Below are 23,903 nucleotides of genomic sequence, written 5' to 3'. Positions count from 1 at the left end.
GAAGAACGAGGATCGGGGGTAACTGGCTGTTGGTTTTAGGGACCGGATGGATGACTGGTTTGTACCAGGGTCCTCCTGAACAGGACAGAAGCTGGATGGGAAGCGGGGGGGTGTTTGGCTAGGTCGTGATTCCACGTGCAAAAAAGGCAGTGGCTTGGCTGAGAGGTGGCACGGTCCCTAAGCTTCTTGCAACTGGCAAGACAGTAGAATTATAACGCTTAGAGCCTGATTTCCAGCTCTGACAACTTTTATCTGAATTGTTAAAAGAAGTAATAAAGTAGTTGAAAATGATTCCTTCCCATTTTCTATTTGTTTCCTTCTTCCCTCCCCTCCCCTCCCCTCTCCTCTTCTCCCCTTCTCTCCCCTTCCCTATTTTTTTCTTTATTTCTTTTTTTTTTTTTTTTTTTTTTTAAACAAAGGTCCATTTACCTTGAACGCAGCCCAGCCAGTTTTGTGGAACACCTGTCGGTGGTTCCCGGATATTAAAATGACGCGCCGGAGAGGAGGCTTGTGTGTTGGTTGATCTGTCTCCAGCACACCTTCGGTTACTTTACATAGGGTGGGGAGCGGGAGGGCCCATTGTCTTCAAGTTTAGTCACGTTCTCACACCAGACGGTTTGCTGTCCTATTTTTGAGCATTACGTATAACTGGTATACGTGCTGGAGATGGGGAGGGTTGACGGTCCGTGCTAAGTGGTAATTTCCAATCAGGGTTTTCTCAGCCATTGGGTCTCACACTTGCCATTGTGGAAGTGGGGCTCCTTTGCTAAGGTCAATGCTTCACGAGCAGGTATAGCCACCCCCCTCCCCCCCCCGCCAGCCCCGTGGAAACACGTCCCAGAGGTGAGACTGCTCCATGTTTTTACCCCCCAATGCCCATGCCTCCGGAGACGGGAAATAGAGACTGTGCACCCAGCCTTGAGCGGCACATGTGGTCCTGAGCACACTTACTCCTGCGTGAGGTCTGGGGTAAAGGAATTAGCCTGGTCTGTTTTCCAACATTTTTCTTTTCAGTACTTAGGATGTGTCAAATAATGATTACTTGCTGTGGCCAAGCATTTCTGGCTACTGCAGCAGAACGGTTTCCCGGGGCACTTTGTAAGGTGTCAGTCCTTCAGGGTTAATCTCCTACCCACACTTCTCGGCATAAATCTCAGTAGGCGATTTGACTGGCCCCGGGGCCACACAAGTGGTTAAGGCTTGGGAGGGGGTGGTTCGCAAACCCCTGGACTTTCCTAATCAGTCTTCTGTTTCAGACCTGGTGTCCCCAATCCGTTTTCTCATTCATTTGCTACCTTGTTAGTCTCTTCATTTAGCTTACAGTAACTTGTGTAATTTAATGTTGAGGTGGAGTTATTTTAGATGTTTTACTTTAATTATGCTTAGCCAAGAGAGAGTTCCTGGAACTCCTTTAATCGGGACTGATATTCAAAGCATTTCCCATGCAGTGGAGCAGGCGTTATTAGCCCGTCAGGGGGAGCCTGGTTTGCTCATCATGCTTCACACCAGCCCCGCCTGTAACTTTATGGGCTCATCCTTATCAGTAGATACTTAGTAGAGCTTTCAAGTGTGTCCAGTAAAGTAACTCCATGCCGTTGTATGTTGCCTTGAACTGTCTGGATCTCCTCCCTGGGGACTGGTCCTGGCTTGGCTACCTTACAGCTGAGTGTCCTCGAGTTCATTTCTTCCTGTCTCTACGTTCACCCGCCTCATCTGTGAAATAGGGACTGTATCTTACATACGGTTTTGAGATGATGTGTATGGTGTGTTTCATAGTTTCCAGCACTTACTTGGTGCCCAGGTGGTGGTGGTGGGTGGTGGCATTCTAGAAACTCAGTGTAAACGAACCAAAACAACCACAGGAAGATCCTGCCCACGGCTCTGATGTATAGCGCTAGGCTCAGGGATGAGTCAGTGTGTGTGTGTGTGTGTGGAGGGGGGAGGGTGTCTGTGCACAGAGAGCCTGGGACAGAATTGGTCCCGGGACATCTTCTGTAGTACTCGTCACACGTTTCCGGGGTTGAATATGTGAGCTGTCCCTCCGTCTTGACTCCACGTCTTGCCGTTGCCGTCAGTACTTCTTCCTTCCAGCCATGGCTTTGAAGAGGCACCGATGAAAGACAGCGCTTAGACCTCTTTCTGACCACAGGGAATTTTCACTGCAGTTTCCCAACACCTGGCTTTTCCCAGTCCTGCACCCAGGTGCTCCCCTGTCTCGGCACACCTTAGGGTCCCACTCTTTCCGTCAACTAGGCAAACGTTTATCTTCCCTTTGCCTGTCCCACCTCTCGGTCCTCACCCGTGTCATTCCCCCTACCTGGACAAACTCCATTCTCCCATCGGCCCCTTCTCTGCCCTCCTTCCACGTTGTCAGGCTGTGCCTTGGCCGTGAAGACTTGTCGTGCTAACCCTGCAATGCACATCGTCTGGTGTGCCGCCTTCTGCATGCTCCATGCTGCGTGGGCGGGCGCTCGTGGCCGGCTTCGTCACTGGAGACACTGTACTAACTCTGTGTGTCCTGTTAGCCTGCCTCCGATGTTAGATTGTAAAGTGCCCCGAGGGACACCAAACAATCAGGTTCTAAATCTAAATGGCCAGCACAAGAGAAGGGGGTTAAAGATGCTCTCCTTGGTTGGCTACAGGGGTTGGGTGGGGGCGAGTAGGGTAAGAGACTGTAGTGACCCGGAGGAAGGAAGACTTGAAGGTGCATTTAGAAAACAGATGGTCTCCTAGACGTTGGAGTGTACAGGTCATCTTGTTTGGACAGTCTACCTGCTGTCTTCCAGGGGGAAGAAACGAGAAGGATCCCACTAGACAACCAAAGAACATACTCCTCCTTCTGAAGCTCATTCCCCCCAGTCTGTCAAGTTGTACAGTGAAACCTTGAAACTGACTATTTTTAATGTCTTAATTATGTGAAAAACCAAGTGACCCCTGGACTTGGGCAGCGCAGTGTGGTTATTCCAGAAAGGCAGATTTTTATACTTTGTAAAAATTTGTTTATTTTTGAAAGAGAGAGGGAGCGTGCGTGAACGGGGGATCCGAAGCAGGCTCTCTGCTGACAGCAGGGAGACAGAGCGGGGCTGAAACTCATGAACCGTGAGGTCACGACCTAAGTAGAAAGGCATATTTTTATATCACTAGAGGGGACCTTGAGACCCCTAGTTGATTTACTGCCATCCTGATTCTGTCCCAACTCCCAGGAGATGCAAAATTCCCAGAACCTTAGGTGTCTGCCTACCACCACTGGTGGGTCCCTCACGTTTATATACCTGTTCTTTCCCCAACTCTCACTCTCCCTCTCCCTCTCCCTAGCTCTCTCTCTCTCTAATATTTATTTCTTTGAGAGAGAGACAGAGAGCTGGGGAGGGGCAGAGAGAGAGGGGGAGAGAGAGAGAATCCCAAGCAGGTTCCACGCTGTCGGCACAGAGCCCAGTGCTGGACTTGACCTCACAAACCCTGAGATCATGACCAGAGCCGAAACCAAGAGTCAGATGCTTAACCTACTGAGTCACCCACCTGCCCCTTTCCCGGACCCTTTCACCTGCTGCCACGAGAGCAAGCAGGAGACCTGCCTCGGACCTGCGCCCGGACCTCATGTCAGCTTCTCTGGCATGTAAGCAAGCAGTCAGGGAGGCAGAGGAAAGCCAGCAATCAGAGGGCCGGTTCCCCGCTATTTGCTGTGACAAGGAGGAAGGACCCTCCGAGGAGTGTCCATAGGAAACAGTAGGTTTCTCCCTGGGTGTGGGGTGGAGGTCGCCCTCCACCAGAGGGTACCAGATTCAGTGCCTTAAGAAAACGGTGTGGGTTAAGGACGCACCTTTTGAATGCCGCCACTTACATTAAATGCTGCCTCGTGTGTGATTTTACCTTTGAGCTCTTGGGGGGAAATCCTAGCTGTAGAGGAATTCCATAAGCCAAGGCCATGGCCAGGCCAGCGCTTTTTCCTCGGCGCCTGGTGGCCTCAACGTCCGTACCTGCGCCTTGCACCCCATCTCCCGTGTGTCCGTTCTTCTGTCCTTCCCTCCTGCTCCCCGCTGCCTGTGTTCTCGTCCTCACGTGGTCTGCGGCTGCTCCACACCCGTCCCTGGCTTCCTTCTCTGTCGCACTGCCGTCCCCTTCGCCTTTTCCACCTCTGAGACCCCGGCTTCCCTCATGTTCTGGTGCTTTTCCTGGCGTCAGCGCCGGCTTCCTAAGTTGCTGTGCCCGAAACTCGGTCTGCGAGTGGAGATTTCAGGCACCCTTTGAAGGAGCGCAGACAGATTGGTTCAACAGCAGCACAAGGAAGGTGACAAGTAAGACAAACCAGCACTTCGTGTTGCAACATCGATGTCCCCCAGTGGGAAAACACTGCCCAAAGAGACCGGATGAGATTGCAAGCACGAGAAATAAAGAGATGGGAATTTGGAAACAAACCATTCGTTACTCACTGCAGAAGGACATGTTTCATGTATTCGTCCAGAGTGTGGTCAGGCGCTGTTTGTGTGTGCTGAGCGCCCGCCAGACCCCGGGGAAACAGCACTGAGTGAGACCTAACTCCTGTCGTAAGGATGCCCGTGTCTAATTTAATTTGTGTGAATAGCAAAAGAGACAAGTGGTCTTTAGCCCTTGAAATGAAAGAAGGGAATTTGGGGGCGCCTCGGGGTTCAGTCGGTTACGTGTCCAACTCTTGATTCTGGCTCAGGTCATGATCTCTCGGTTTGTGGGACCAGGCCCCGGGTTGGGCCCTGTGCTGACAGTGTGGAGTCTGCTTGGAATTCTCTCTCTTCGCCCCCCTCCCCGCCCCCCGGTCCCTCCTCTGCTCACAGGCACACGCACACTCTCTCAAAATAAAAAATTAACCTTTAAAAAAGGAATTTAAAAGGGCAGTAGTTACGCATGTAAAGGTGACAAGATTATCACATAGGTCCTTTTTTTAAATTTTTTTTTTTATGTTTTTATTTATTTTTGAGAGAGAGACAGCGTGAGCAGGGGAAGGTCAGAGAGAGAGGGAGACACAGAATCTGAAGCAGGCTCCATGCTCTGAGCTAGCTGTCAGCACAGAGCCCAACACGGAGCTTGAACCCACAAACCATGAAATCATGACCTGAGCTGAAGTCAGAAGCTCAACCGACTGAGCCACCCAGGCGCCCCTATCACATAGGTTCTTGAGACAGAAGGAACTTCCCGGATTCTTCCTTGTTACTCAGAGAGTGATCCGGGGACCAGCAGCACCCAGAGCTGTTAGAAACCCAGTATTTCAGGCAGCGCCTGGAGCTCTTGAGAATATACATTTTAACTAGGTCTGTGGGAGATTTGTGTACAGATTAAAGTTTGGGAAGCATTGTTCTGATGAGTGTTGGGCTATTTCTGATCTAATGCGACTCAGATACTTACCACCTTTCCGTGCCTTGGTGCTTTTGCTGACGTGTTTACCTATCAAAGACGACGAGAGCGTCCGGTATAATCCCTAGTGACCAAAATGAGCCTTCGATTATGTACCTTGATTAACATGTGGGAAGAGGTTGCTGAGTGGGGTCCAGCTCTCGCCATCTCTCTTTAGTATGAGCTGCTTTTCTGATATGTGTTTTACAGATTGGTTTATGTTTTTGTGTAAGAGTCTGTATTTAAAAAAAAAAAAGAGTTGGAAAGCCACTGGGTTTTTATTAGCATATCCCGTTTGGGCACCTGCTGGGCACTTGACGTGTTGTTATGTGGGTCGTGCGTGAAATGTGGTTTCTGTTTACAGAGTGTGTGTAGCCTCGCTGTGAACGTAGGACTGATACACTTGAAAAGTAATTAGACCACTGAATGGATCTACCAGATATTCTGAGAATATACCCGGACTCTAGAGGGAATCTGGAGGCAAGCTGAAATGGTCTCTCATCAAGGAAAGTGTTAGAGACACTGTGCCTTAGACCATGAAAATTGCCCATGTCTTGGCTGAGGGTGTATTGAGTGTAATTTCAGGCCCTACTTGGTTACTCGTCACTAAAAGTTAAGAGTGGAGGTCGGAGGCAGGCTCTGTACAGCTGCAGACTGTACCAGCTGAAAGCACTGTAATATAGAATGATAGTGTATCGGGGTGCGGGAGTGCTTCTTGGGTGACCTCAGGTAGCCCCAAAGGACAGTGCCATGTTTAGAAACAGTCAGACCATCGATGTTCAGATTATTAGTTCTGGGTTGTCAAGTAAAGAGTATTTTATGCTCCGTATCTTTTGTCTGCAAAGCCAGAAAAGCTGTAGTTCACATGAAAGAGGTTCTGCTAAAATGATTACAAGAAAAGCTTTGTTACCTAAAAGGGTAATTAGTAATTAGAATGTTCAACTTTACAAAAGCTATCATTTCCCTAACTTTAGTAAGCAGATCTCTTGTAGGACCTTCAGTGACAGTTCTAGTGAGGGCGCTCGGGGTGACAGGGACGGGCCCACCCAAGTTAATTCAGATAGAGGAGGTTCGGTTGCAAGGAAACGGGCCTCCTATGGATCCGAACCAGGACCCACTTTCCCAGGATCGGGAGCTGGGCCCTTCATCATGGCCCCTTGGCGTGGGTGAGCAGTCTGTCCCACTTTCCTGCTTCTCTCTGGCCTCATAGTTCTTGAGAAGGGACATCCGAATGACTTGACGGCTAGTCAGTGGCTCAGTCACCCCCTGCTCCTCTGGTCTTTTAGCTGGGGCCAGGCCTGTGGCGGGTCCCTGAGAGGACAGCTTGGTCTCCTGAGCCTGTCCAGTAAAGATGGAGGAGGCTGAGTGACTGGCACGTGTCCGGGAGATGCATTTGTTGGCAAGGGTTTCATGGAGGAGAAAGGGCGGAGGAGTCTGGATGGATGGGACTGAGCAGGTATGGAGGGCCTTCTTGGCGCGTGAGTGGGAGAGAGGGAAGGCGCCATCTGAACAAGACGCAGCCAGGCGTGATGGATGGGGGTCAGGAAGGTACCTCTCCTCTGTCCCTTCTTTCATGGCTGTTCCTAAAAGCTTTGATAGATTGGATTTGACAGATGAAACAAAATCAAGGATCTCCATCAGATTGTTTTAAATGCAAAGTTAGGTCCTGCTAATAATTTATGTGAGGTAAAGAGAAGTCAAAATGACTTAAAAGTTTTCATGCTTGTGTTTGGGCAGAAGTCTAAGGCACATTTGGAGAAGCTGGACATGGGAAGTTGTGGGTCAACCTCAAAGGCTTCTGTTCAGCTTACATGTGTCAAATTTAAGATGTTTTGTAGGCCAGCCAGGTGCCCAAGGCGGCCCTGGAGGATCAGGAGTGGAGCTAGGGAGGGGCGCCTGGGTGGCTCAGTCAGTCAAGTGTCCGACTTTGGCTCAGGTCATGATCTCATGGTTCGTGAGTTTGAGCCCCGCGTCGGGCTCTATGCAGACAGCTAGCTCAGCCTGGAGCCTGTTTCAGATTCTGTGTCTCCCTCTCACTCTGACCCTCCTCTGCTCACGCTGTCTCTCTCTCTTTCAGAAATAAAAAAACAATAAAAAAAATTAAAAAAAAAAAAAAAANAAAAAAAAAAAAAAAAAAGGACTGGAGCTAGGGTTTGGGATGCAGAAGTGAACAGGAAGCCATTAGAAGGAAAGTGAGCAGAGTTTAGGAAGAGAACCAGAAACAGAGAAGGGTGGTCAATGGCTCTATCCTTAGAAAAACATAGACTTTGTCACGTGACCTTTTTCTGACGTGTGGAAATCCCAGGATGGTGTGTCAGGAGCACCCGCCCCTTATGAAATGTCACTGTGTCACCCTGAGCCAGGAGGGCCACGGGTCCTCCTCTGTGTCCCAGGGAGCTTTTTCTGCAGGGATGTGAACATCTCTGTTAGCTTCAAAGCCCTTTCTTCAAAGGCCCCCTCTGTCTGAACGCCCAGATGGATTTGAGGGAGCCTCTTGAGGAGCATGCTGGGGGAGGGGCTGGGTAGCTCATGGGCAGGGGTGGGGTGTCGGGAGCTGAGTGAGGTTGGCTCCCACTTCCTCTGCCACCTCCTACTTCTAGACACCTCTGTGGAATCTCGGACTCTTGACAAGACAGGGCTTGGAAACTACTAGCTCGTGTGACCTTTCATGCCTCCTTCAAGTTCTCAAATCCTGGTGCTAACAGGGACAGCACCTGGCCACGTGGCAGTTGAGAGGTGCCTTTGCGAGCACAGTCTCGTTGATCCCGTGGCGGTGGAGGCAAGTCTTCTCGTCTCCTCTTTATGGATAAGGGATCGAGCCAAAGTGGGCGCTGGGTGAGCCTCTGCTGAGCGTCGGAGGGCACGGTTCCCTAATTCCCGCTGCCAGCCCGCGGCGTGCCATTCTGCGCGCAGCCACCACACAGACCACCGATCGTGGCACCGGCGGTGATGGAAGCATTGAGCCCCCACACTTCCTTAGCCCCCGCTCCTGTCCTCAGGCTCGCGTCAGCCGTGCTGCTTTGTGCGGAGCAGTGCAGTCCATGCCTGTCCTGCTTCCCCAGGCTCCCCCAGGCTCCCCCATCCCACAGCGACCTCCCAGCCCCGTGACCGCCTCTGGGCTCCTTGAACACTCGCCTCCTTTGAACCAGTCTCTGCCCCGTCGTGATGTGTCGTACCTGTGAGGTGCAGGTCCCTTCTCTCTGCCCTTTGGGAGAGACGGCAGCCTCCCCTGGACACAGGCTGCCTGGATGCTCTAGCGCCCCCTCCCCGGCCAGCACGCTCCTCACCCGGCCGGGACCCCACACTCCTCGCTTCTGACTCTGCAGGGCTATTAAACCAGTGGCTAATTTGTATCAGACTAACTGGGTTCTGGAATTTTCCACGAAGCTACACATGAGCACGTGGAAAGAAGTTCCTGACATCCAAGAGTTCTTCATTAAACACATCCGCTTTCACCTGTTAGGTCAGGTGTGGCATGGCCTGATGGGGCCGTCTGTGCCGGTGTTTGTGACCCCTTCGGTGCCGAAGAATACAGATCAGGGGACACCTGGGTGGCTCAGTGGGTTGAGCGCCCAACTTCGGCTCAGGCCATGATCTCGCGGTTTGTGGGTTTGAGCCCCACATCGGGCTCTGTGCTGACAGCTCAGAGCCTGGAGCCTGCTTCAGATTCTGTGTCTCCCTCTCTGTCTCTGCCCCTCCCCTACTTGTGCTCTATCTCTGGTCTCTCAAAAATAAATAAATGTTAAAAAATTTTAAAAAAGAATACAGAGCAGATGAAAGGACCTACTGGGGCACCTGGGTGGCTCTGTCGGTTAAGCGTCTGTCCGATTCCTCGTTTCGGTTCAGGTCATGATCTCGCAGTTGTGGCTCAGAGCCCCACATCACACTTTCTGCTGGTAGCCCAGAGCCTGCTTCACAGCTTCTGTTTTCTTCTCTCTCTGCCCCTCCTTCACACAATCTCTGTGTCTCTCTTAAAAATAAACAAACATTAAACAAAAAAAAGAGGAAACTACTGACACCTTGTAGCATGGATGGACCCAGAAATGTAGGGCTAAGTAAAGAATTCAGACACAAGAGACCATAAAGTGTACGATTCCATTTATGAAATGTCCCAAAAAGGCAAATTTATAGACAAAGAAAGTAGATTCGTTGTGGCTCGAGGCCAGGAGTGTGAACGGGAAGTCCCTGTAAATGGCACGAGGGATCTTCCTGGGGCAACAAAAGCGTTTTCAAGCTAATCTTCGGCGATGGCTGTACTTACTCCTCAGTAACATTTCTTAAATTGTTTGAATTGTACTCCTAAAAGGGGTGAACATTATAGGATGTAAAATATATACCTCAATAAAAATATATCTCAATATTTTATGATATTTAATCATGCCTTCTTTTTTGTTTAAAAAAGAAAAAGAGGCTCCTGGGTGGTTTGGTGAGTGAAGCATCCAACTTCAGCTCAGGTCGTGATCTCACAGTTCATGGTCCTGTGCCGACAGCTCAGCCTGGAGCCTGCTTCAGATTCTGTGTCTCCCCCTCTCTCTCTCTCTGCCCCTCTCCCACTCGTGCTGCCTGTCTCTCAAAGATAAATATTTAAAACAATTTTTTAAAAACACATAGAAAGAATAGAGCCCCCATTAGACAAGGGAGCTTTGAAGTTTCACATTATAGTTTGGTTAGAAGGAGGCTGAGGAGTCCTATTAGTCAGAACTTGACTAATAGGTGATTGACTCCACTTCAGACTATAGACTCCTTTCTTTCTTTTTTTTTTTTTTAATTTTTTTAATGTTTTTTTATTTATTTCTAGGAGAGAGAGACAGCGTGAGCAGGGGAGGGTCAGAGAGAGAGGGAGTCACAGACTGAAACAGGCTCCAGGCTCCGAGCTGGCAGTCAGCACAGAGCCCGATGCGGGGCTCGAACCCACGAACCGCGAGATCATGACCTAAGTGAAAGTCGGACGCTCAACCGACTAAGCCACCCAGGCTCCCCTATAGACTCCTTTCTTAAAATCGCTTACAAATTTGTATTTGGACAAGAAGTCTGACGACCGCTTTCATGAGATCCTGTCTTGTGGACAGAACGGTTAGGAGGCTCTCTGGCGGCGTGGACTTCAAGGGAAGTCTCTGCCTCCCCCTCCTCTTTGTTCCCAGCCTTTCTCTCCCTTCCCCACCTTACTTCCTTACACAAGTCACACACAGTCACTGTAGAAAAAAAGCACTGATAAATTTAAATTGCACACAATACATTATAGACTTGTTTCAGACTTAATGTTCACGTTCCTACTTCTCACTTGCCGAATAACCTACGGTGAACATCTTTGATGCATTTACTTACTTCCTGGATATATCCCTGGAAATGGAATTTCCAGGTCATAAGAGATGCATTCTTTTAAAAAAAATTTTTAATGTTTGTTTTTGAGGAGGTGGGCAGGGAGAGAGAGGGGGAGGAGCAGAGAGAGAGGGAGACACAGAATCTGAAGCAGGCTTCAGGTTCTGAGCTGTCAGCACAGAGCCTTGACTCGGGGCCCGAACTCATGAACCACGCACGAGGGCATAACCTGAGCTGAAGTGAGACGTCTAACGGACTGAGCCACCCAGGCGAGGGATGCATTCTTAAAGTTTTTCATACATATTGCCCAGTTGTTTCCCCCAATCTACCCATGCGATGTGGATTTTCATTGAAATGCGACCTGGCCACCAGAACTGACTGTGTTTCTTGGCCCCATGATTGGGTATATATCCTGTGCAGAATAGGGGAGAGGGTGTTGTGAGTCTGCCCCAACGTAATCAAACGGTGCCTGAGCTATTGATTTTAATCCCGGGCACAAGGCATTCACTGAGACTGGCCATCTGCCTGGGCAGGAGGCAGTGGCCAAGATGGGACACTGTGTGGTATGAGGGCCCATTGAGGCACCAGGGGCTGACTGCATGTGAGAAGTCTGGAAAGGATATGACTAACTTTCTTCGAGCATTTGAAGGGCTGTCATGTCAAGAGAAATTAGATTCATTCCATGTGATTCTAAGAGCAGAATAAGCAGAGGGTTGCATGTTCTAGGAAGGCGAGGTTTGGTTTAATGTAAGAAAGCCCTGCCTAACAGAACAGAATCTGAAAATGGATTGGGGTCCCCCCCCCACCATGAAGCCCCCTTCCCTCCGCATCCCTGGAGGTGTTCCAGCAAGGCCAGATGCCCTTCGGACGAAGAGGCATGCCATGTGTGTGAAGGGAATTCATACGGATTTGATTTGGGGACCTTTGAGAAAAGTTTAGAATTGCGAGGCCGTGAACTTGAAATCACAGCTCTGACTCTAACAGTCTATGGCAGGGCCAGATGAAATAGTCTGCAAACACCAATCATCCCATTAATTGTTTCTTGGAGCAAGGAAGTAACTTATTGACTCTTCTAATCTCACATTTTCTGGACTCCGCCTCTTGGTGAACGAGAGTTCAGGGTTTTGACAGTGACATCCAGTTCAGTTCAGTGATTGTAGTTGCTGTGTTGGGGAGACGGTTTTTCTCAGTTGTTTGTGTTTTCCTTGTATTTTATGCTGTGTGCCAACCATGGGTCTCTTCAGACCATCAGACTCCTGCATCTGGTAGAAGGTAAAAGGGATGGTTTTCATGTGTCATTCATCTCTCTGTTGCCTTTTCATCTTGGGGAAAAAAAAAAACAAAACCAAACTTGAGTATTGGTTTCAGTATTTTTTAAGCTGAACCATACTTTCGCAGTGTTCTGAGTCCCGACTATGTTGAAAAGTTGTAGTTTTCCTTTGAAGAAATGATAAGTGTTTTCTTTTTTTATTAATGTTTTATTTATTTCTGAGAGGGGGAGAGAGAGAGAGACAGACAGACAGACAGACAGCATGAACAGAGAAGGGTCAGAGAGAGAGGGAGATACAGACTCTGAAATTGGCTCCAGGCTCTGAGCTGGCAGTCAGCACAGAGCCCGACGCGGGGCTCGAACCTACTAACTGTGAGATCATGACCTGAGCCGAAGTCGGACGCTTAACTGACTGAGCCACCCAGGCGCCCCAATGATACATGTTTTAAACTGTGTCTTTTAACATTTTTAGATGCACATTTTCCTTATCTTGGTATTGATACTTTGGGAAGTTAAAAAGTAACTAGGTAGTGCGCAAAATCTGGAAGAATATGTGGGAAATTGCCCTTCAAAATTTAATGTTTCTAAAGCACAGCTGGTTAAATAACCTCCTAACCTTTGGCCCCTCAAAGTGTGGTCTGGGGAGCAGCAGAGAGGGCGTCACTCCCCGCCCCCTGTGCCCTGTGAGCTAGAAATCAGGATCTTCAGCTCCAGCCTGAGGCTACTGAATGTGCTCTTTTTTGTTTTCATTTCATTTTTTTTCCTTAAATAGTTTATTGTCAAGTTGGTTTCCATATAACACCCAGTGCTCATCCCCACAAGTGCCCCCTCCACGCCCATCTCCCCCCCTTCCCCTTTCCCCCACCTCCATCAGCCCTCAGTTTGTTCTCAGCTGAATGTGCATTTTAACAGGTTGACCTGACAGTGCCAGGTGGACAGACTTTCCCAGGAGCCTGGCTGCGGATCCTTGGGTGACAGCAATTCTCTTACCGTGGTGTTTTGTTTTCAGCACCTGATAATGCACCTGACATCATGACTAGGTTCTTTCACATGCATGAGCCCAATTAATCCTCCAAATCGCCCTCTCAAGGAGGTATTATTTGAGGCTCAGAAAAGCTGTCACCTGGCTTGCCAAAAGTGTCACCATAAGAAGCTGCTTCTGGAGCCTGTATTTCCTAAGCCAGAGTCAGGAGAATGGAGGCCGGGGAGTGTCATGGTGTGGCCTCGCCAAGCTTTCAGTTGTGCCATCTTGGTTTGAGTGACCCTGCGCTTCCCGGCAGTGGTGGCTTGGCCGCCAGCCTCTGGCCATTCAGGGTCCAGTTGTGGCTTGGTCTGGCGGGAGGAAGTCACAGCTCCCCTGTACCCACACTTGCCTGCAGGCTGGCTTCCTGAAGCCTCCATTACTAAAGTTCAGGGGCCTGGACAAACACATTTCTCAGGAGTTGCTTACACCAAAATAGGCTGTGTGTGTGTGTGTGTGTGTGTGTGTGTGTGTGTAGCTTCAATTTCTTTAAAATCTTCTCATTTAAAAGACTAGATATTTTTTAGAAACTTATTCTCACTTTCCAGATCTGAAGCCTTTAGGATGTATTGTTCTCATGGATTCTGGGAAGGGAAATACAACGAGTAATGTGAAACCATCTTTAATCCTCAAGTAATAATTCTCTTTTCCTGCCTACGTTCCTCTGGTCCTGTTGGAAATCCAAGAATGAGTCTGTGTGTGTCACACTCGGTGTACCTCAGAAAACAGCAACTTACTGCCCCACTAGAGAACTCACAACCAGGGGAGTAATGGCAGAATTCCAACATGTGCCAAAATGTGAGGTGCTGTGAGCCACTCTGAGGGGAGTTAAAAAAGAGAGGTTATAATTACATTTATTTTAAAAAAATACCATTTAGCAAAATTCTGATAACTAAAGCAAAATGAGTATAACAGTTGGGGTCCATTTACGTATTTTGCAGTTGTTTATTTACCAACCCAGCCCCCCGGTGGCATCTTAGATGCCATCTCCAAGGAGGGAATGTTCTAAAATCCACCAGCCCTTCCCGAGCCTGCTGTAAGAGTTTCTTCCCCTCCATTTTATTAAAAATTGGCCAAATTTCAACTCCCTGCCCACTGCCAGTTGGTGGTATTTTTGTTTCTCTTTAGGTATCATCCTATTTTCTTTTCCTTTACGACGGACATCGGCTTATTTTGTATGAATGCGTAATATATTAAATACATATGCATTTAAAATACTGTTTTGATTTGTCTATGAATTGTTTCTCTTCAAGGGCCTGTCTGGGGAAATGAGTAATTTCTCGTATCCTGTTCTTGCAGGAAGAATTTTAAATCGCTTCTCCAAAGACATTGGGCACATGGATGACTTGCTGCCCCTGACGTTTCTAGATTTCATCCAGGTAATGTTAACAGCGATGCCAAGATCTCAAATGGAAAACTGCAGTTCCTGTTCTTTCAAGTCCTCTTCTTGGGGGCCGAGGGTGGGCCCTCCGGCCTGACGATGTCATGTTATCTTAGTAAAGGCCGTGTTTGTAAAAGAAAGGTGTGGTTCTGATTCGGAGGCTAAGTTAACATGAGTAATGCCTTGTGTAGGAGTGGCTACAGAGTCATGTCAGGGTTGGTTCGAAGCAGCTACATGCTTGGTAAGTGGCCCTGCATCTGCCTTCCAGGTATCTGGCATGGCTTTGTCTCGCCTGGGAGCACATTTCATAATAGAGAAACAATCACCTCTCACGGAAAGATAGCCTAGATTAACTAAATTATGCATTGTATCCCCACAAAGGACAAATATTTACTGCACCATTTTTGAGGATAAAACCAGGTGTGGCTACTAACAAAGAAAAGATTAGTAATAATAAGGTGAAAATAATACTTTGTTAGCAAGGACAATAGAGAGCAGTTATTGTGGATACAGAGCCTTTAAAGGCAAGTACATTTAAGCCAATAATTTGAGTCCAGGATCAAAGTCATCTCAGAAAATGTCTTTTTTGTTTATCTAGGCAGCTTTTCTTTCACACGTTGATTGCAATAAGTGTTAAGGGGTGTGTGTGTGTGTGTGTGTGTGTGTGTGTGTGTGTGTGTGTGTGTTTTAAACCCAACAATCCCACAAATACCTTTACAAATAGCATTTGTTTTGTCTGTGAACTTGAGGTTCTAAAGAAGGATGTTGGGTCATCTCATGCCTCATCTGCTCGCTCAGTATTGCCGCCCACGTGGGATGCTTTTCCTGCTGCTTAATTCTGTCTACTTTTCAGTGATTCAGGCCAGGGGACTTTCTTCTTCATTTCCAAGGTGTGTTTTTTTTTTTTCTTTTTAAATGAAACGCATTTATCAACAACTGCACGCACATATTCTAAAATCGCTGCTGCTGTTGCTGACACTTCATGACCTTGTGTTTCACTCTCTCTGACTAGTCTAGTCATGAACACTATGTAAGGCCAGGAGGTAGGAATGCTCCCACCGAGGTCTGCAGTTAGGGCTTCATCCTGATGGTTGCCACCCACACCCCCGGCCTTCCCCACACTTTTTTTCAGTGCCCAGATGCACTTCCAGTTAAAACTTAGGGATTTTTCTGGAGCCACTGTTTTATTTAAAAAAAAATTTTTTTTAATAGTTTTTTATATATTTTTGAGACAGACAGAGCATGAGCAGGGGAGGGGCAGAGAGAGAGAGGGAGGGAGACACAGAATCTGAAGCAGGCTCCAGGCTCTGATATGCCAGCACAGAGCCCGACGCGGGGCTCGAACCCACGAACCGTGAGATCATGCCCTGAGCCGAAGTCGGATGTTTAACCGACTGAGCCACCCAGGCGCCCCCTGGAGCCACTGTTTTAAAAGGAGCCAGAATTACTTAATTTGGAAAATTAGCTGTGTCATAAAAAATCACTAACTAATAGGCCCAAAATGACCACAGGCATTTCTGTGAGTCACAAGGGAGATGCAGCAGTGAGTGTCTGGCGGCAGAGAGCATAGCCGACGAGGGCAGGCACACACTGTTACTGGCCAGGAGAAGGGAGGCTCCGAGGCAGAGTACTTTTACCGCACAGATCTCTGATTTTTCCTTCCCTCTTCTGCAAACTTAGTTTATAAAAGTGCCCTGCTGGGTTCCGCTCTGTAATTTATCCCCAAGAAGCAGTCTTTCACTCAGACAGGGTCACGTTTTGACAGTGATTGCTGATCAGTCTGAGAAGATGTGGGGAGAGGCTCTGTTTGTTTGCAAGTGCAAGTTAGGCGGTGGCTGAGCTTGCAAAGCTGGCCGCCCCATCGCTGGTCCTCGTGATTAGAGTCACCCATGTAGTTTTGAGTGATGTAACTGGACACAGGGATCGATGCTGGCTGAGTTCATTATACACCTTTCTGAGCAGCCTCAGGAGAGAAAATTCTAGTCTAGCTGTACTTCTCTTTAACCACAGAGACAAGGGCCTTTTTATTATCCGCTCACTTAATCTTGGTGAGATTTCTCCTGGTGGAAGGCCAGCAGTCCCAATTAGCTGATTGCTCGACTCTAACAGCAAAGGTAAATCTCGATGTTATTGTCTCCAAGAAAGGAGTTTTGTCTAAAGGATAACTCAGTTATCAATTATGATAAAGATCTATTGTCACTTGTTTTGTTTGCAGGTGTCTTTAATAAGGCTTCCCATAATCCCTTCAGGAAGAAATATTTTCTCCTTTTAAAAATAGTATTAGCTAGATATAAAAGCTCTGATCCCTGCCATTGTTGCTGATTCTTTGAGGGACATTTCCCAACATTCATTGTTTAAATGGTTGTCAGGAGGAATCAAGGGAAACTTCATAAACAATGCAGTAACTGGTTCATCTTACTTTGTGTGCAGAGGCCTTTCTCCAAAGGATTTGCATGCGATGAGCAGGCTTTTGACTGAGGTATCACTGGACTCATTCTGAAGTATTTGGGCCCGTTGGCATATTAGTGAGCAAAGATTTTTTTTCAAATTATTAAAGCCACAAAAATGAATTTAACCTGCCCTCAAATAAAGGCCAACAAAAATCAAAATGTAAATTGATTTTTTTTTTTTCTTAAGTTGGTTAGGACTCCGTACGGGTAAAAACAACCCGGTGCTGTTCTGAGACTCTTAATGGAATCATGTAAACTTAAAATAAACACTATTAGGGTAAGCACATAGAATGAAAACTAATTTCCCAAATCAAATACATTATATTCAATTCATTTTCCCCAATCAACCAAATGTTTAAAACCTGTTAGTTATAACAGCAATCTTCTGGAAATTAATTAGAAGCCTATTAGCTCTGCTAGCTGAGCCGAATGAAGAGGGTCGCATGTTACATTTCTAAATAGGCTCCTGAATTAAAGCAAAGCAAGGTCAAAATGACAATCAGCTTGACTCAGCTTGTGGCGTTGCTTAAGTAGTTGATCTAGTTTTTGTTTGCCCTTTCTCAGGTGGGTAAGTTTGGTTTTTTTAAAGGAAATTTTACCTATGTTGACTCAGTCCCCTAAGAAATTGAAAAGTTGTAAATATTTGGGAAAACATATAGGTGTCTCGAATATTACCTATGTGAACCCAGCACCTTCCCAATAGCATGGGAATCTCAAAAGAAAATAACGTTCAGACCTCTCGTCCAGCTCATGAGCTCTTCCAGAGAGTTCCATTAGCCCCTTTCGGAACTGAGAGGGTAGAATAGTGCCTCGTTGCCTTTGTTTCTGATGTCAGTAGCAGCATCAGCTGCTGGCATCAGGAAGCCCCCCGATCTGAATGTCTCACAGCCAGTTCTTTGGGTAAGAATGTTCTGACTCTGGCAGCCCCTCCCGTGCCCAGGGAAGCTCACAGATCTTGAGGCTTTTGGAACATAACAGGTAAGTTTAATTGAAACGGTTGCGTTTTCAAAGGACGGGGAATTTCCTTGTCAAGAAGTTCCCCTTGGTATTCTCTTGCAGGAGCTGTGAGCCTTCCCAGTCTCTATATCCTTTACATCTGGTTTTCCTGAGCCAGAGAGAACTTGGCAGGATTTATATAGTAACGAACAGAACGCAAACTGAAATCTAAAGCTGAGATATCTTCATGAATAGGGAGTTAAGCTTTCCACTTATCAGAATATTCAAATTAAGACTGTCATGTGTAGTGTTATCTTTCTCCCTTACTAAAGATACGCGCACGATCCTGCATTTTCGGGAGAGTCAAAATCAAATCGATACAGAAGTAATGTGATTACATTTATCCATGTGAGCATTTTAATCCATATTGTGCATGTTTGATTGCTTTTTCTCTAAGACAATGATAGTTTTGTTGGTTTTGTAAGTCAGAGTTCAGAAATGTGAACCATTGGGTTAGAACTTCATTGTTTTTCCCAGCGGAGTCTGATGCTAAGAAACTGGGGAGAGACCAGAGAACAGAATCTTCCATTTGAGCCGTGGTGGCCGGAGTCGGTAATACTCTGTAAAAGCGAGTCAGAAATCAGAGGCAGATTTTATTACCCCATTGACTCAATGAAATAAGAAAATTCTGAGTATATTTGCTGGCCAGGTCGAGCTTATTTGCCCAACTTTGTCCCTTGAACTTCAACAAAAGATTTGTATTTGTGTCAATATTTGTACGGTTTTGTTTATTTTGTTTAGTTTTTGTTTTGTTTTGCTTGGATAGTTAGCTGCTCCTAATCCAGTTCATGGGAGACTGTGACACTGTGAATTTTGAAATTGTACGTCATTTCCTGTTGTCCTGTGTTAGAGTGAGCGATCTGCAGAGCAGTGGGCCTCCTAGGCAGGGTTTGGGAACCTGAACTGACCTGGGCAAGGAATGGCCGTGAATGAAGGAAGTTCGATTTTCAACCAATGAGGCATTTTGGAAGACTGGGCCAGAAGCGAGGGAAATTTCTGAATACATGGTAGGAAATAAATAATTCCTGCAACCCAAAACAAAAGCAGTCTGCAGGTTACCTTGGGCTGCCCTGGGCTTATCAGTTAAGTTAGCCAGTGGCTGGCAGCACCCATCTGGCTTGCCGGTGGTGTTCAGACATGTTTTGTTTATTTGCTTTCACAAAAATTGTAACGGCTTTGAGTATTAATGATATTCTTAAAACCAAGTCATCTATCAAGCCAGATATAGTTCTTTACATGTTAAAACTAAATATCTTTACAAAAATAGGGACCAAAATACAAATAGTGTCAAGATCTTCATCTAGACCTCAGACATGAGATATATCAATGATGAACAGGACTTTGGCCTTCAGAACATGATGTATTTGGGTGAAGAAACAAAGCATAGAGGCAGTAATTAAAATTCTCATTTTTGAGTGTTTGGCTGACTTCCTAAAGCCATAGCACAAATACCAGCAGCATAAATCTTGTCTTTAATTTTCTTTCTTTCTTTTTTTTTTTTTAATTAGAGTGTACAAGCTGGGGGAGGGGCAGAGGGATGGAGAGAGAAAAAGAGAAGGAAGGAGAGAGAGAGAGAGAGAGAGAGAGAGAGAGAGAGAGAGAGAATCGTAAGCAGGCTTCATGCTCAGCACAGAGCCTGATACAGAGATCAGTCCCATGACCTTGGGATCATGACTTGAGCTGAAATCAACAGTTGGATGTTCAACTGTTTGAGCCACCCAGGCGCCCCTAGTCTTTAATTTTCTTAAAACAATCACTAATTAATAAAGTTACCCGCAAAAGATGTAATGTTCTTAACATTCTAATGACATTTAAGTTTTAATTAATGACTAAAATTAATTTTTAATGATTAATTTTAATTACACAGGTGTAATATTTGTATAGCTCTGTTGTTTTGTCAAAATATGTGCAACTAGGGGCGCCTGGGTGGCTTAGTCGGTTAAGCGTCTGACTTTCGCTTAGGTCATGATCTCGCGGTTCGTGGGTTCGAGCCCCGCGTCGGGCTCTGTGCTGACTGCCAGCTCAGAGCCTGGAGCCTGTTTCAGAGTCTGTGACTTCCTCTCTCTCTCTGACCCTCCCCTGCTCACACTGTCTCTCTCTCTCTCTCCTAGAAATAAATAAAACATTAAAAAAAATGGAATTCAAAATATGTGCAACTAGATATATAATGGAGACTCTTGATTGTTTCTTCCGAAAGGGAAACACTGTTTTTATGATATATCTGTGGTGTGCACATTTGTAATGCTACCATATTTTCTCATTCCTGTCACATGTCTTTATCTTTGTGTGTCCCCCCCCCCATCTTTCATTGGGCTCCTGCCATGAGGGATGAGAAGGACAGAGCCTGTATCCTCCTTCACTTGGCCGGCTCTCACTGTGTCCAACATGCCATGCACCGTGCTGGGCTTGGTTGCAGAGTTGAATGACATTTAATTCCTGTCTTCCAGGGGCACCTGGGTGGCTCAGTCAGTTAAGGGTCCAACTTCGGCTAGGGTCATGATCTCATGGTTTATGAGTTCAAGCCCCACATCGAGCTCTCTGCTGTGAGCATGGAGCCCACTTCAGATCCTCTGTCCCCCTCCACTGCCCGCCCTCCACTTTCTCTCTCTCTCAAAAATAAAACTTAAAAAAAAAATCCTTTAATTCCTATGTCACATGAGGTACACTCTCTTGGGAGAGACTGAAGGTCAGCAGTTACAGCCCTGGGTGACCTCATGAAAGGAGGGAGACTGTGTAGGAGAGCAGATATGGCTCTAGCCTGAGACTAGTCTGATCTCCAGTCCTCGTGTGCGACTTTGAGTTCCCTTCTCTTAAGGGGAGTGCTGGGACATCCAGGTGGGGGCGTCCAGCTGGTAGTTGGAGGTATGAGCCTGGTATCTGAGAGATGTGGCATGAGTATAGAGCCTGTGTATTCTTCCCTGAGCAGGTCATTGATTTGGGGGGGCGGGGGGAGGGATGGATAAGCTTGGCCAGAGACAGTGAAGCATTTTAGGGGCCAAGATCAAAACCTTATGGAAACCTAGATATTTGAAGAGAAAGGCAGAAAAGGCAGGCAGACGAGACCTGGAATGAACAGTGAGGGAGAGAGGAGGAAAATCGGTGCTGGAAAACCAAAAGAAGACGGGTGAGGAAGCAGAAAGCTGTCGGTTGGATTGATGATGAGGAGTCCAGTGAGCAGCCGGAGAAGGTTCAGGATGGAAGGAGGCCAGATTGCAAAGGCTGAAAGTCAGAGGAGAGGAAGTTGAGCTGAGACCAAGCTGTTTTTGAAGGAATTTGCTCAGTGTTGTTTGAGTTTTATAGCTTGTGTGTTGGGGACACTGCGGCGGGTAATGTATCTCTTACTCCCATATCCCGCTGATAAACAGGGATTAGAGTTGAGGTCCTTAGATATAGAGGTGAGCAAGCACGAAACCCTCCCCTCATGGCTCTCCGCCATTCCCTTCCCGCCCCCAGGAGAGGGAGCCATCCAGAAATTCTTCCTTGGCTGAGTGTGGAATGCTAATTTTGCCGAGTTGCCCAGAGGAAGTCCTGGAAGGCAAACTAAGTCCAGGAGCTCACCTGTGCTTTCAGGGAGTGCCCTTCCTTCAGAGAGAAGAGGCCACTGTGGGTGGTGGAGCAGAAAGTACTTCTAGAAGCAATGCCCTTGTGGGAACTGAGTGTGAGCTCAGTAAGAGACAGGAGGTGGAAGGGAGTTGCTTAGCTTTGTTTGAAAGGACAGAGTTAGTGCCAAGGGTGGTCGACTTCTTTCTGACAGTTCTGTTCATCCTTGGTATTTTTGATAAGCTTTGAGAGATACTTGATCCTTTTAATGATTTTTATTACTTTAAAGTGTTCATTCTGTATCCTTTTCCTCAGCTAATTCCTTCTCACTCCCTTACATGAGATCTTAGATAATTTAACATTTAGTAGTTAAAGAAAGACTGCCTTTGATTATTTGTTTCTTCTGTCTTTACCTCGCGAACACTGTGGTGCATGGATTAACCTGCCCATGGTCCTCTGAGACCAGCGGTACCTTTGTTCTCAGCTTGCAGATGCCAGTGTATTTGCTTATGTCAGAACTAAATTTATTTTCTTCTCTGAACCAGAGACTCTAATATGTCACAGAAGGGTGAGGGATAACCACATTCCATTTGCCTCCAAGATGGGCGGTGCCCGACGTGGGAACGGGGTTCACACTCTTTCCTCACCCTGCAGTGTGCTCTCAGAATATATATCTAAATAGGTTTGTTTTGCTTTGTTTGCTGGTGATTTGTAGTACAAAGGAGCTCAGGCCTAGAGAGTACGATTCTGATTTCCTAGCTGTTAAATTTAATCTCTCTACAACTCCTGAAAGGAAATTCTACATGCCTGCCAGCTGGGCTCTCAGTGCTCTTCTGTGTGTCACATACACACCTTTGACGCAGCCTCCAGTGGGACCCTCTTCATTCTTCAAGGACCATCAGAAGTCTCTTCTTCCTGTTAGTGAAGCCTTCTGTGGGCACTCTGTTCTTCAGTAAAACCATCCCCACCCCCTCTGAAGAAGCTGGGGTCCCCTAACCGTGGCCGAGAGCAGTGTTGAGCATATTTCATTTCGACCTCCCTTCCAGTCAACCAGTCAGCACTTACTGAGCACTTGCTGTGTGCCAGGCACTTTTCTAGACCTTGGCGTGTAGAAAAGTGAACTGAGCGTGGGCCTCTGGGAATTTATGTTCCAGTGCAGAAGACAGATGGTCAGCAGGTAAGTTTATAAGGCAGTTATAATAAACTCTTAGTGCATTAAGGAATGGAAAGGCTTTGCAGATGACTTCCGGGAGTGCTTGGAACATGGTACTCAAGGAAGTAGTGATGTTTGAGATTGGGAAATATGAAGGAAGCAGCCATGCAGGAAAGACCTGGAAGCAGACTGGCGGGAGAGGGGGCTCAGGAAAGGAAACAGGTGCAGACGCGCAGGATAGGGGCAAAGTGGCGCCTTCCCAGGGAGAGGGAAAGCCAGGCCGTGAACAGAGTGGAGACGTAGGCAGAACTGGACCCTGTAGATTAAGGGGTTCAGGTTCTTTTCTGGATGCATCGGAAACCACTGGAATATTTTAAGCCAAGGAGGGACATTATGCTCTTACTTCAAATTAAAAAAAAAAAACATATTTGACACTAATCATGAGGCTCAAATAGTTTTCTAATGTAAGTCCTCAAAATCCCAAAGAGACAAGCCTCTGGGGCTGCATTCCATAGCATTCTCTCACGCCCAGCACTGCTTCAGGAACTGAGGCACATCAGCTCTTGGTGTTTCGTTCAAATCATGAAAACTGTTTTGAGTCGGTCCCCAAATAGGAAAGTGGTTGTCTCCGGTCATCATGGACCTCTGGTCCACCAACAGCCTGCCCTTTTGAGGACAGCGGCTCCCAAGCACCGGGTTGCCCCCAGCTGAGGTAACATGCAAAAAAAAAGAAAAAGAAAAAAAGGATGGTGTAGGATTTTTTTTTTTTTTTCAAAGCTGAATTTTGTCTCTTTTTCTCTTTTGGACATCTTGTTTTCTAAACACAGTCAAGTGGCTCTTAGCCAGGAAGTCTAAAGTCAGCACAAAGGGCAGTCCACATGACCTGGAAATGACATTAATCCTAGCTAACGTTTAGAGACTCCTTCCTGGGTGCCCAGACTCGTTTCAGATCTTTTGTTTGTGTAACCTCTCATTTTTCTGGCAACTGCATGAGGTATATACAGTTGTGCTGTTCTCACAGATGACAGACATGAAGCCCAGAGAAGTTATATAAGTTGTTCAGGATCGTACAGCTAGTAACCTATCACTTTGAGGCTTTTATTTTTCTATTTTTGAGTTACACTCGTTTATGCTCATGAAGGGGAAGCAGAGTGCCCCTCTCTGTGTTTTGAGCACATTGCAGTGTTCTCAGTGAGGGAGGTTCCAGATGGAATCTCTAATAATAATTAAATTATTTGTCATCTGTTACCTCCGGTGCTGCCACCTCAACAAAAGTTGTAAAAGTGCTCATATAACATGATCCTGTGGTATTTGAGATAGAAATTGTGGTGCTGGCTCTTTTCTTTCTTTCTTTCTTTCTTTCTTTCTTTCTTTCTTTCTTTCTTTCTTTCTTTCTTTCTTTCTTTCTT

General features: G+C 46.7%; 1 protein-coding gene across 1 annotated transcript in view; it reads left to right on the top strand.

Annotated features, from left to right (window-relative positions):
• ABCC4 (ATP binding cassette subfamily C member 4) overlaps positions 1–23,903 on the top strand; it is a 259,478-nt gene that overhangs the window by 155,136 nt on the left and 80,439 nt on the right. Inside the window, exon 20 of the mRNA XM_039245707.1 lies at positions 14,274–14,353. Coding sequence (XP_039101638.1) covers positions 14,274–14,353 — 80 coding nt within the window. The remainder of the gene's footprint in view (positions 1–14,273; positions 14,354–23,903) is intronic.

Source organism: Hyaena hyaena, unplaced genomic scaffold, assembly GCF_003009895.1.
Source record: "Hyaena hyaena isolate Hyena2069 unplaced genomic scaffold, ASM300989v1 scaffold_263, whole genome shotgun sequence".
Taxonomy (NCBI): domain Eukaryota; kingdom Metazoa; phylum Chordata; class Mammalia; order Carnivora; family Hyaenidae; genus Hyaena; species Hyaena hyaena.
Note: the sequence above shows the minus strand (reverse complement) of the source record. Positions and strands in the feature narration are given on the sequence as shown.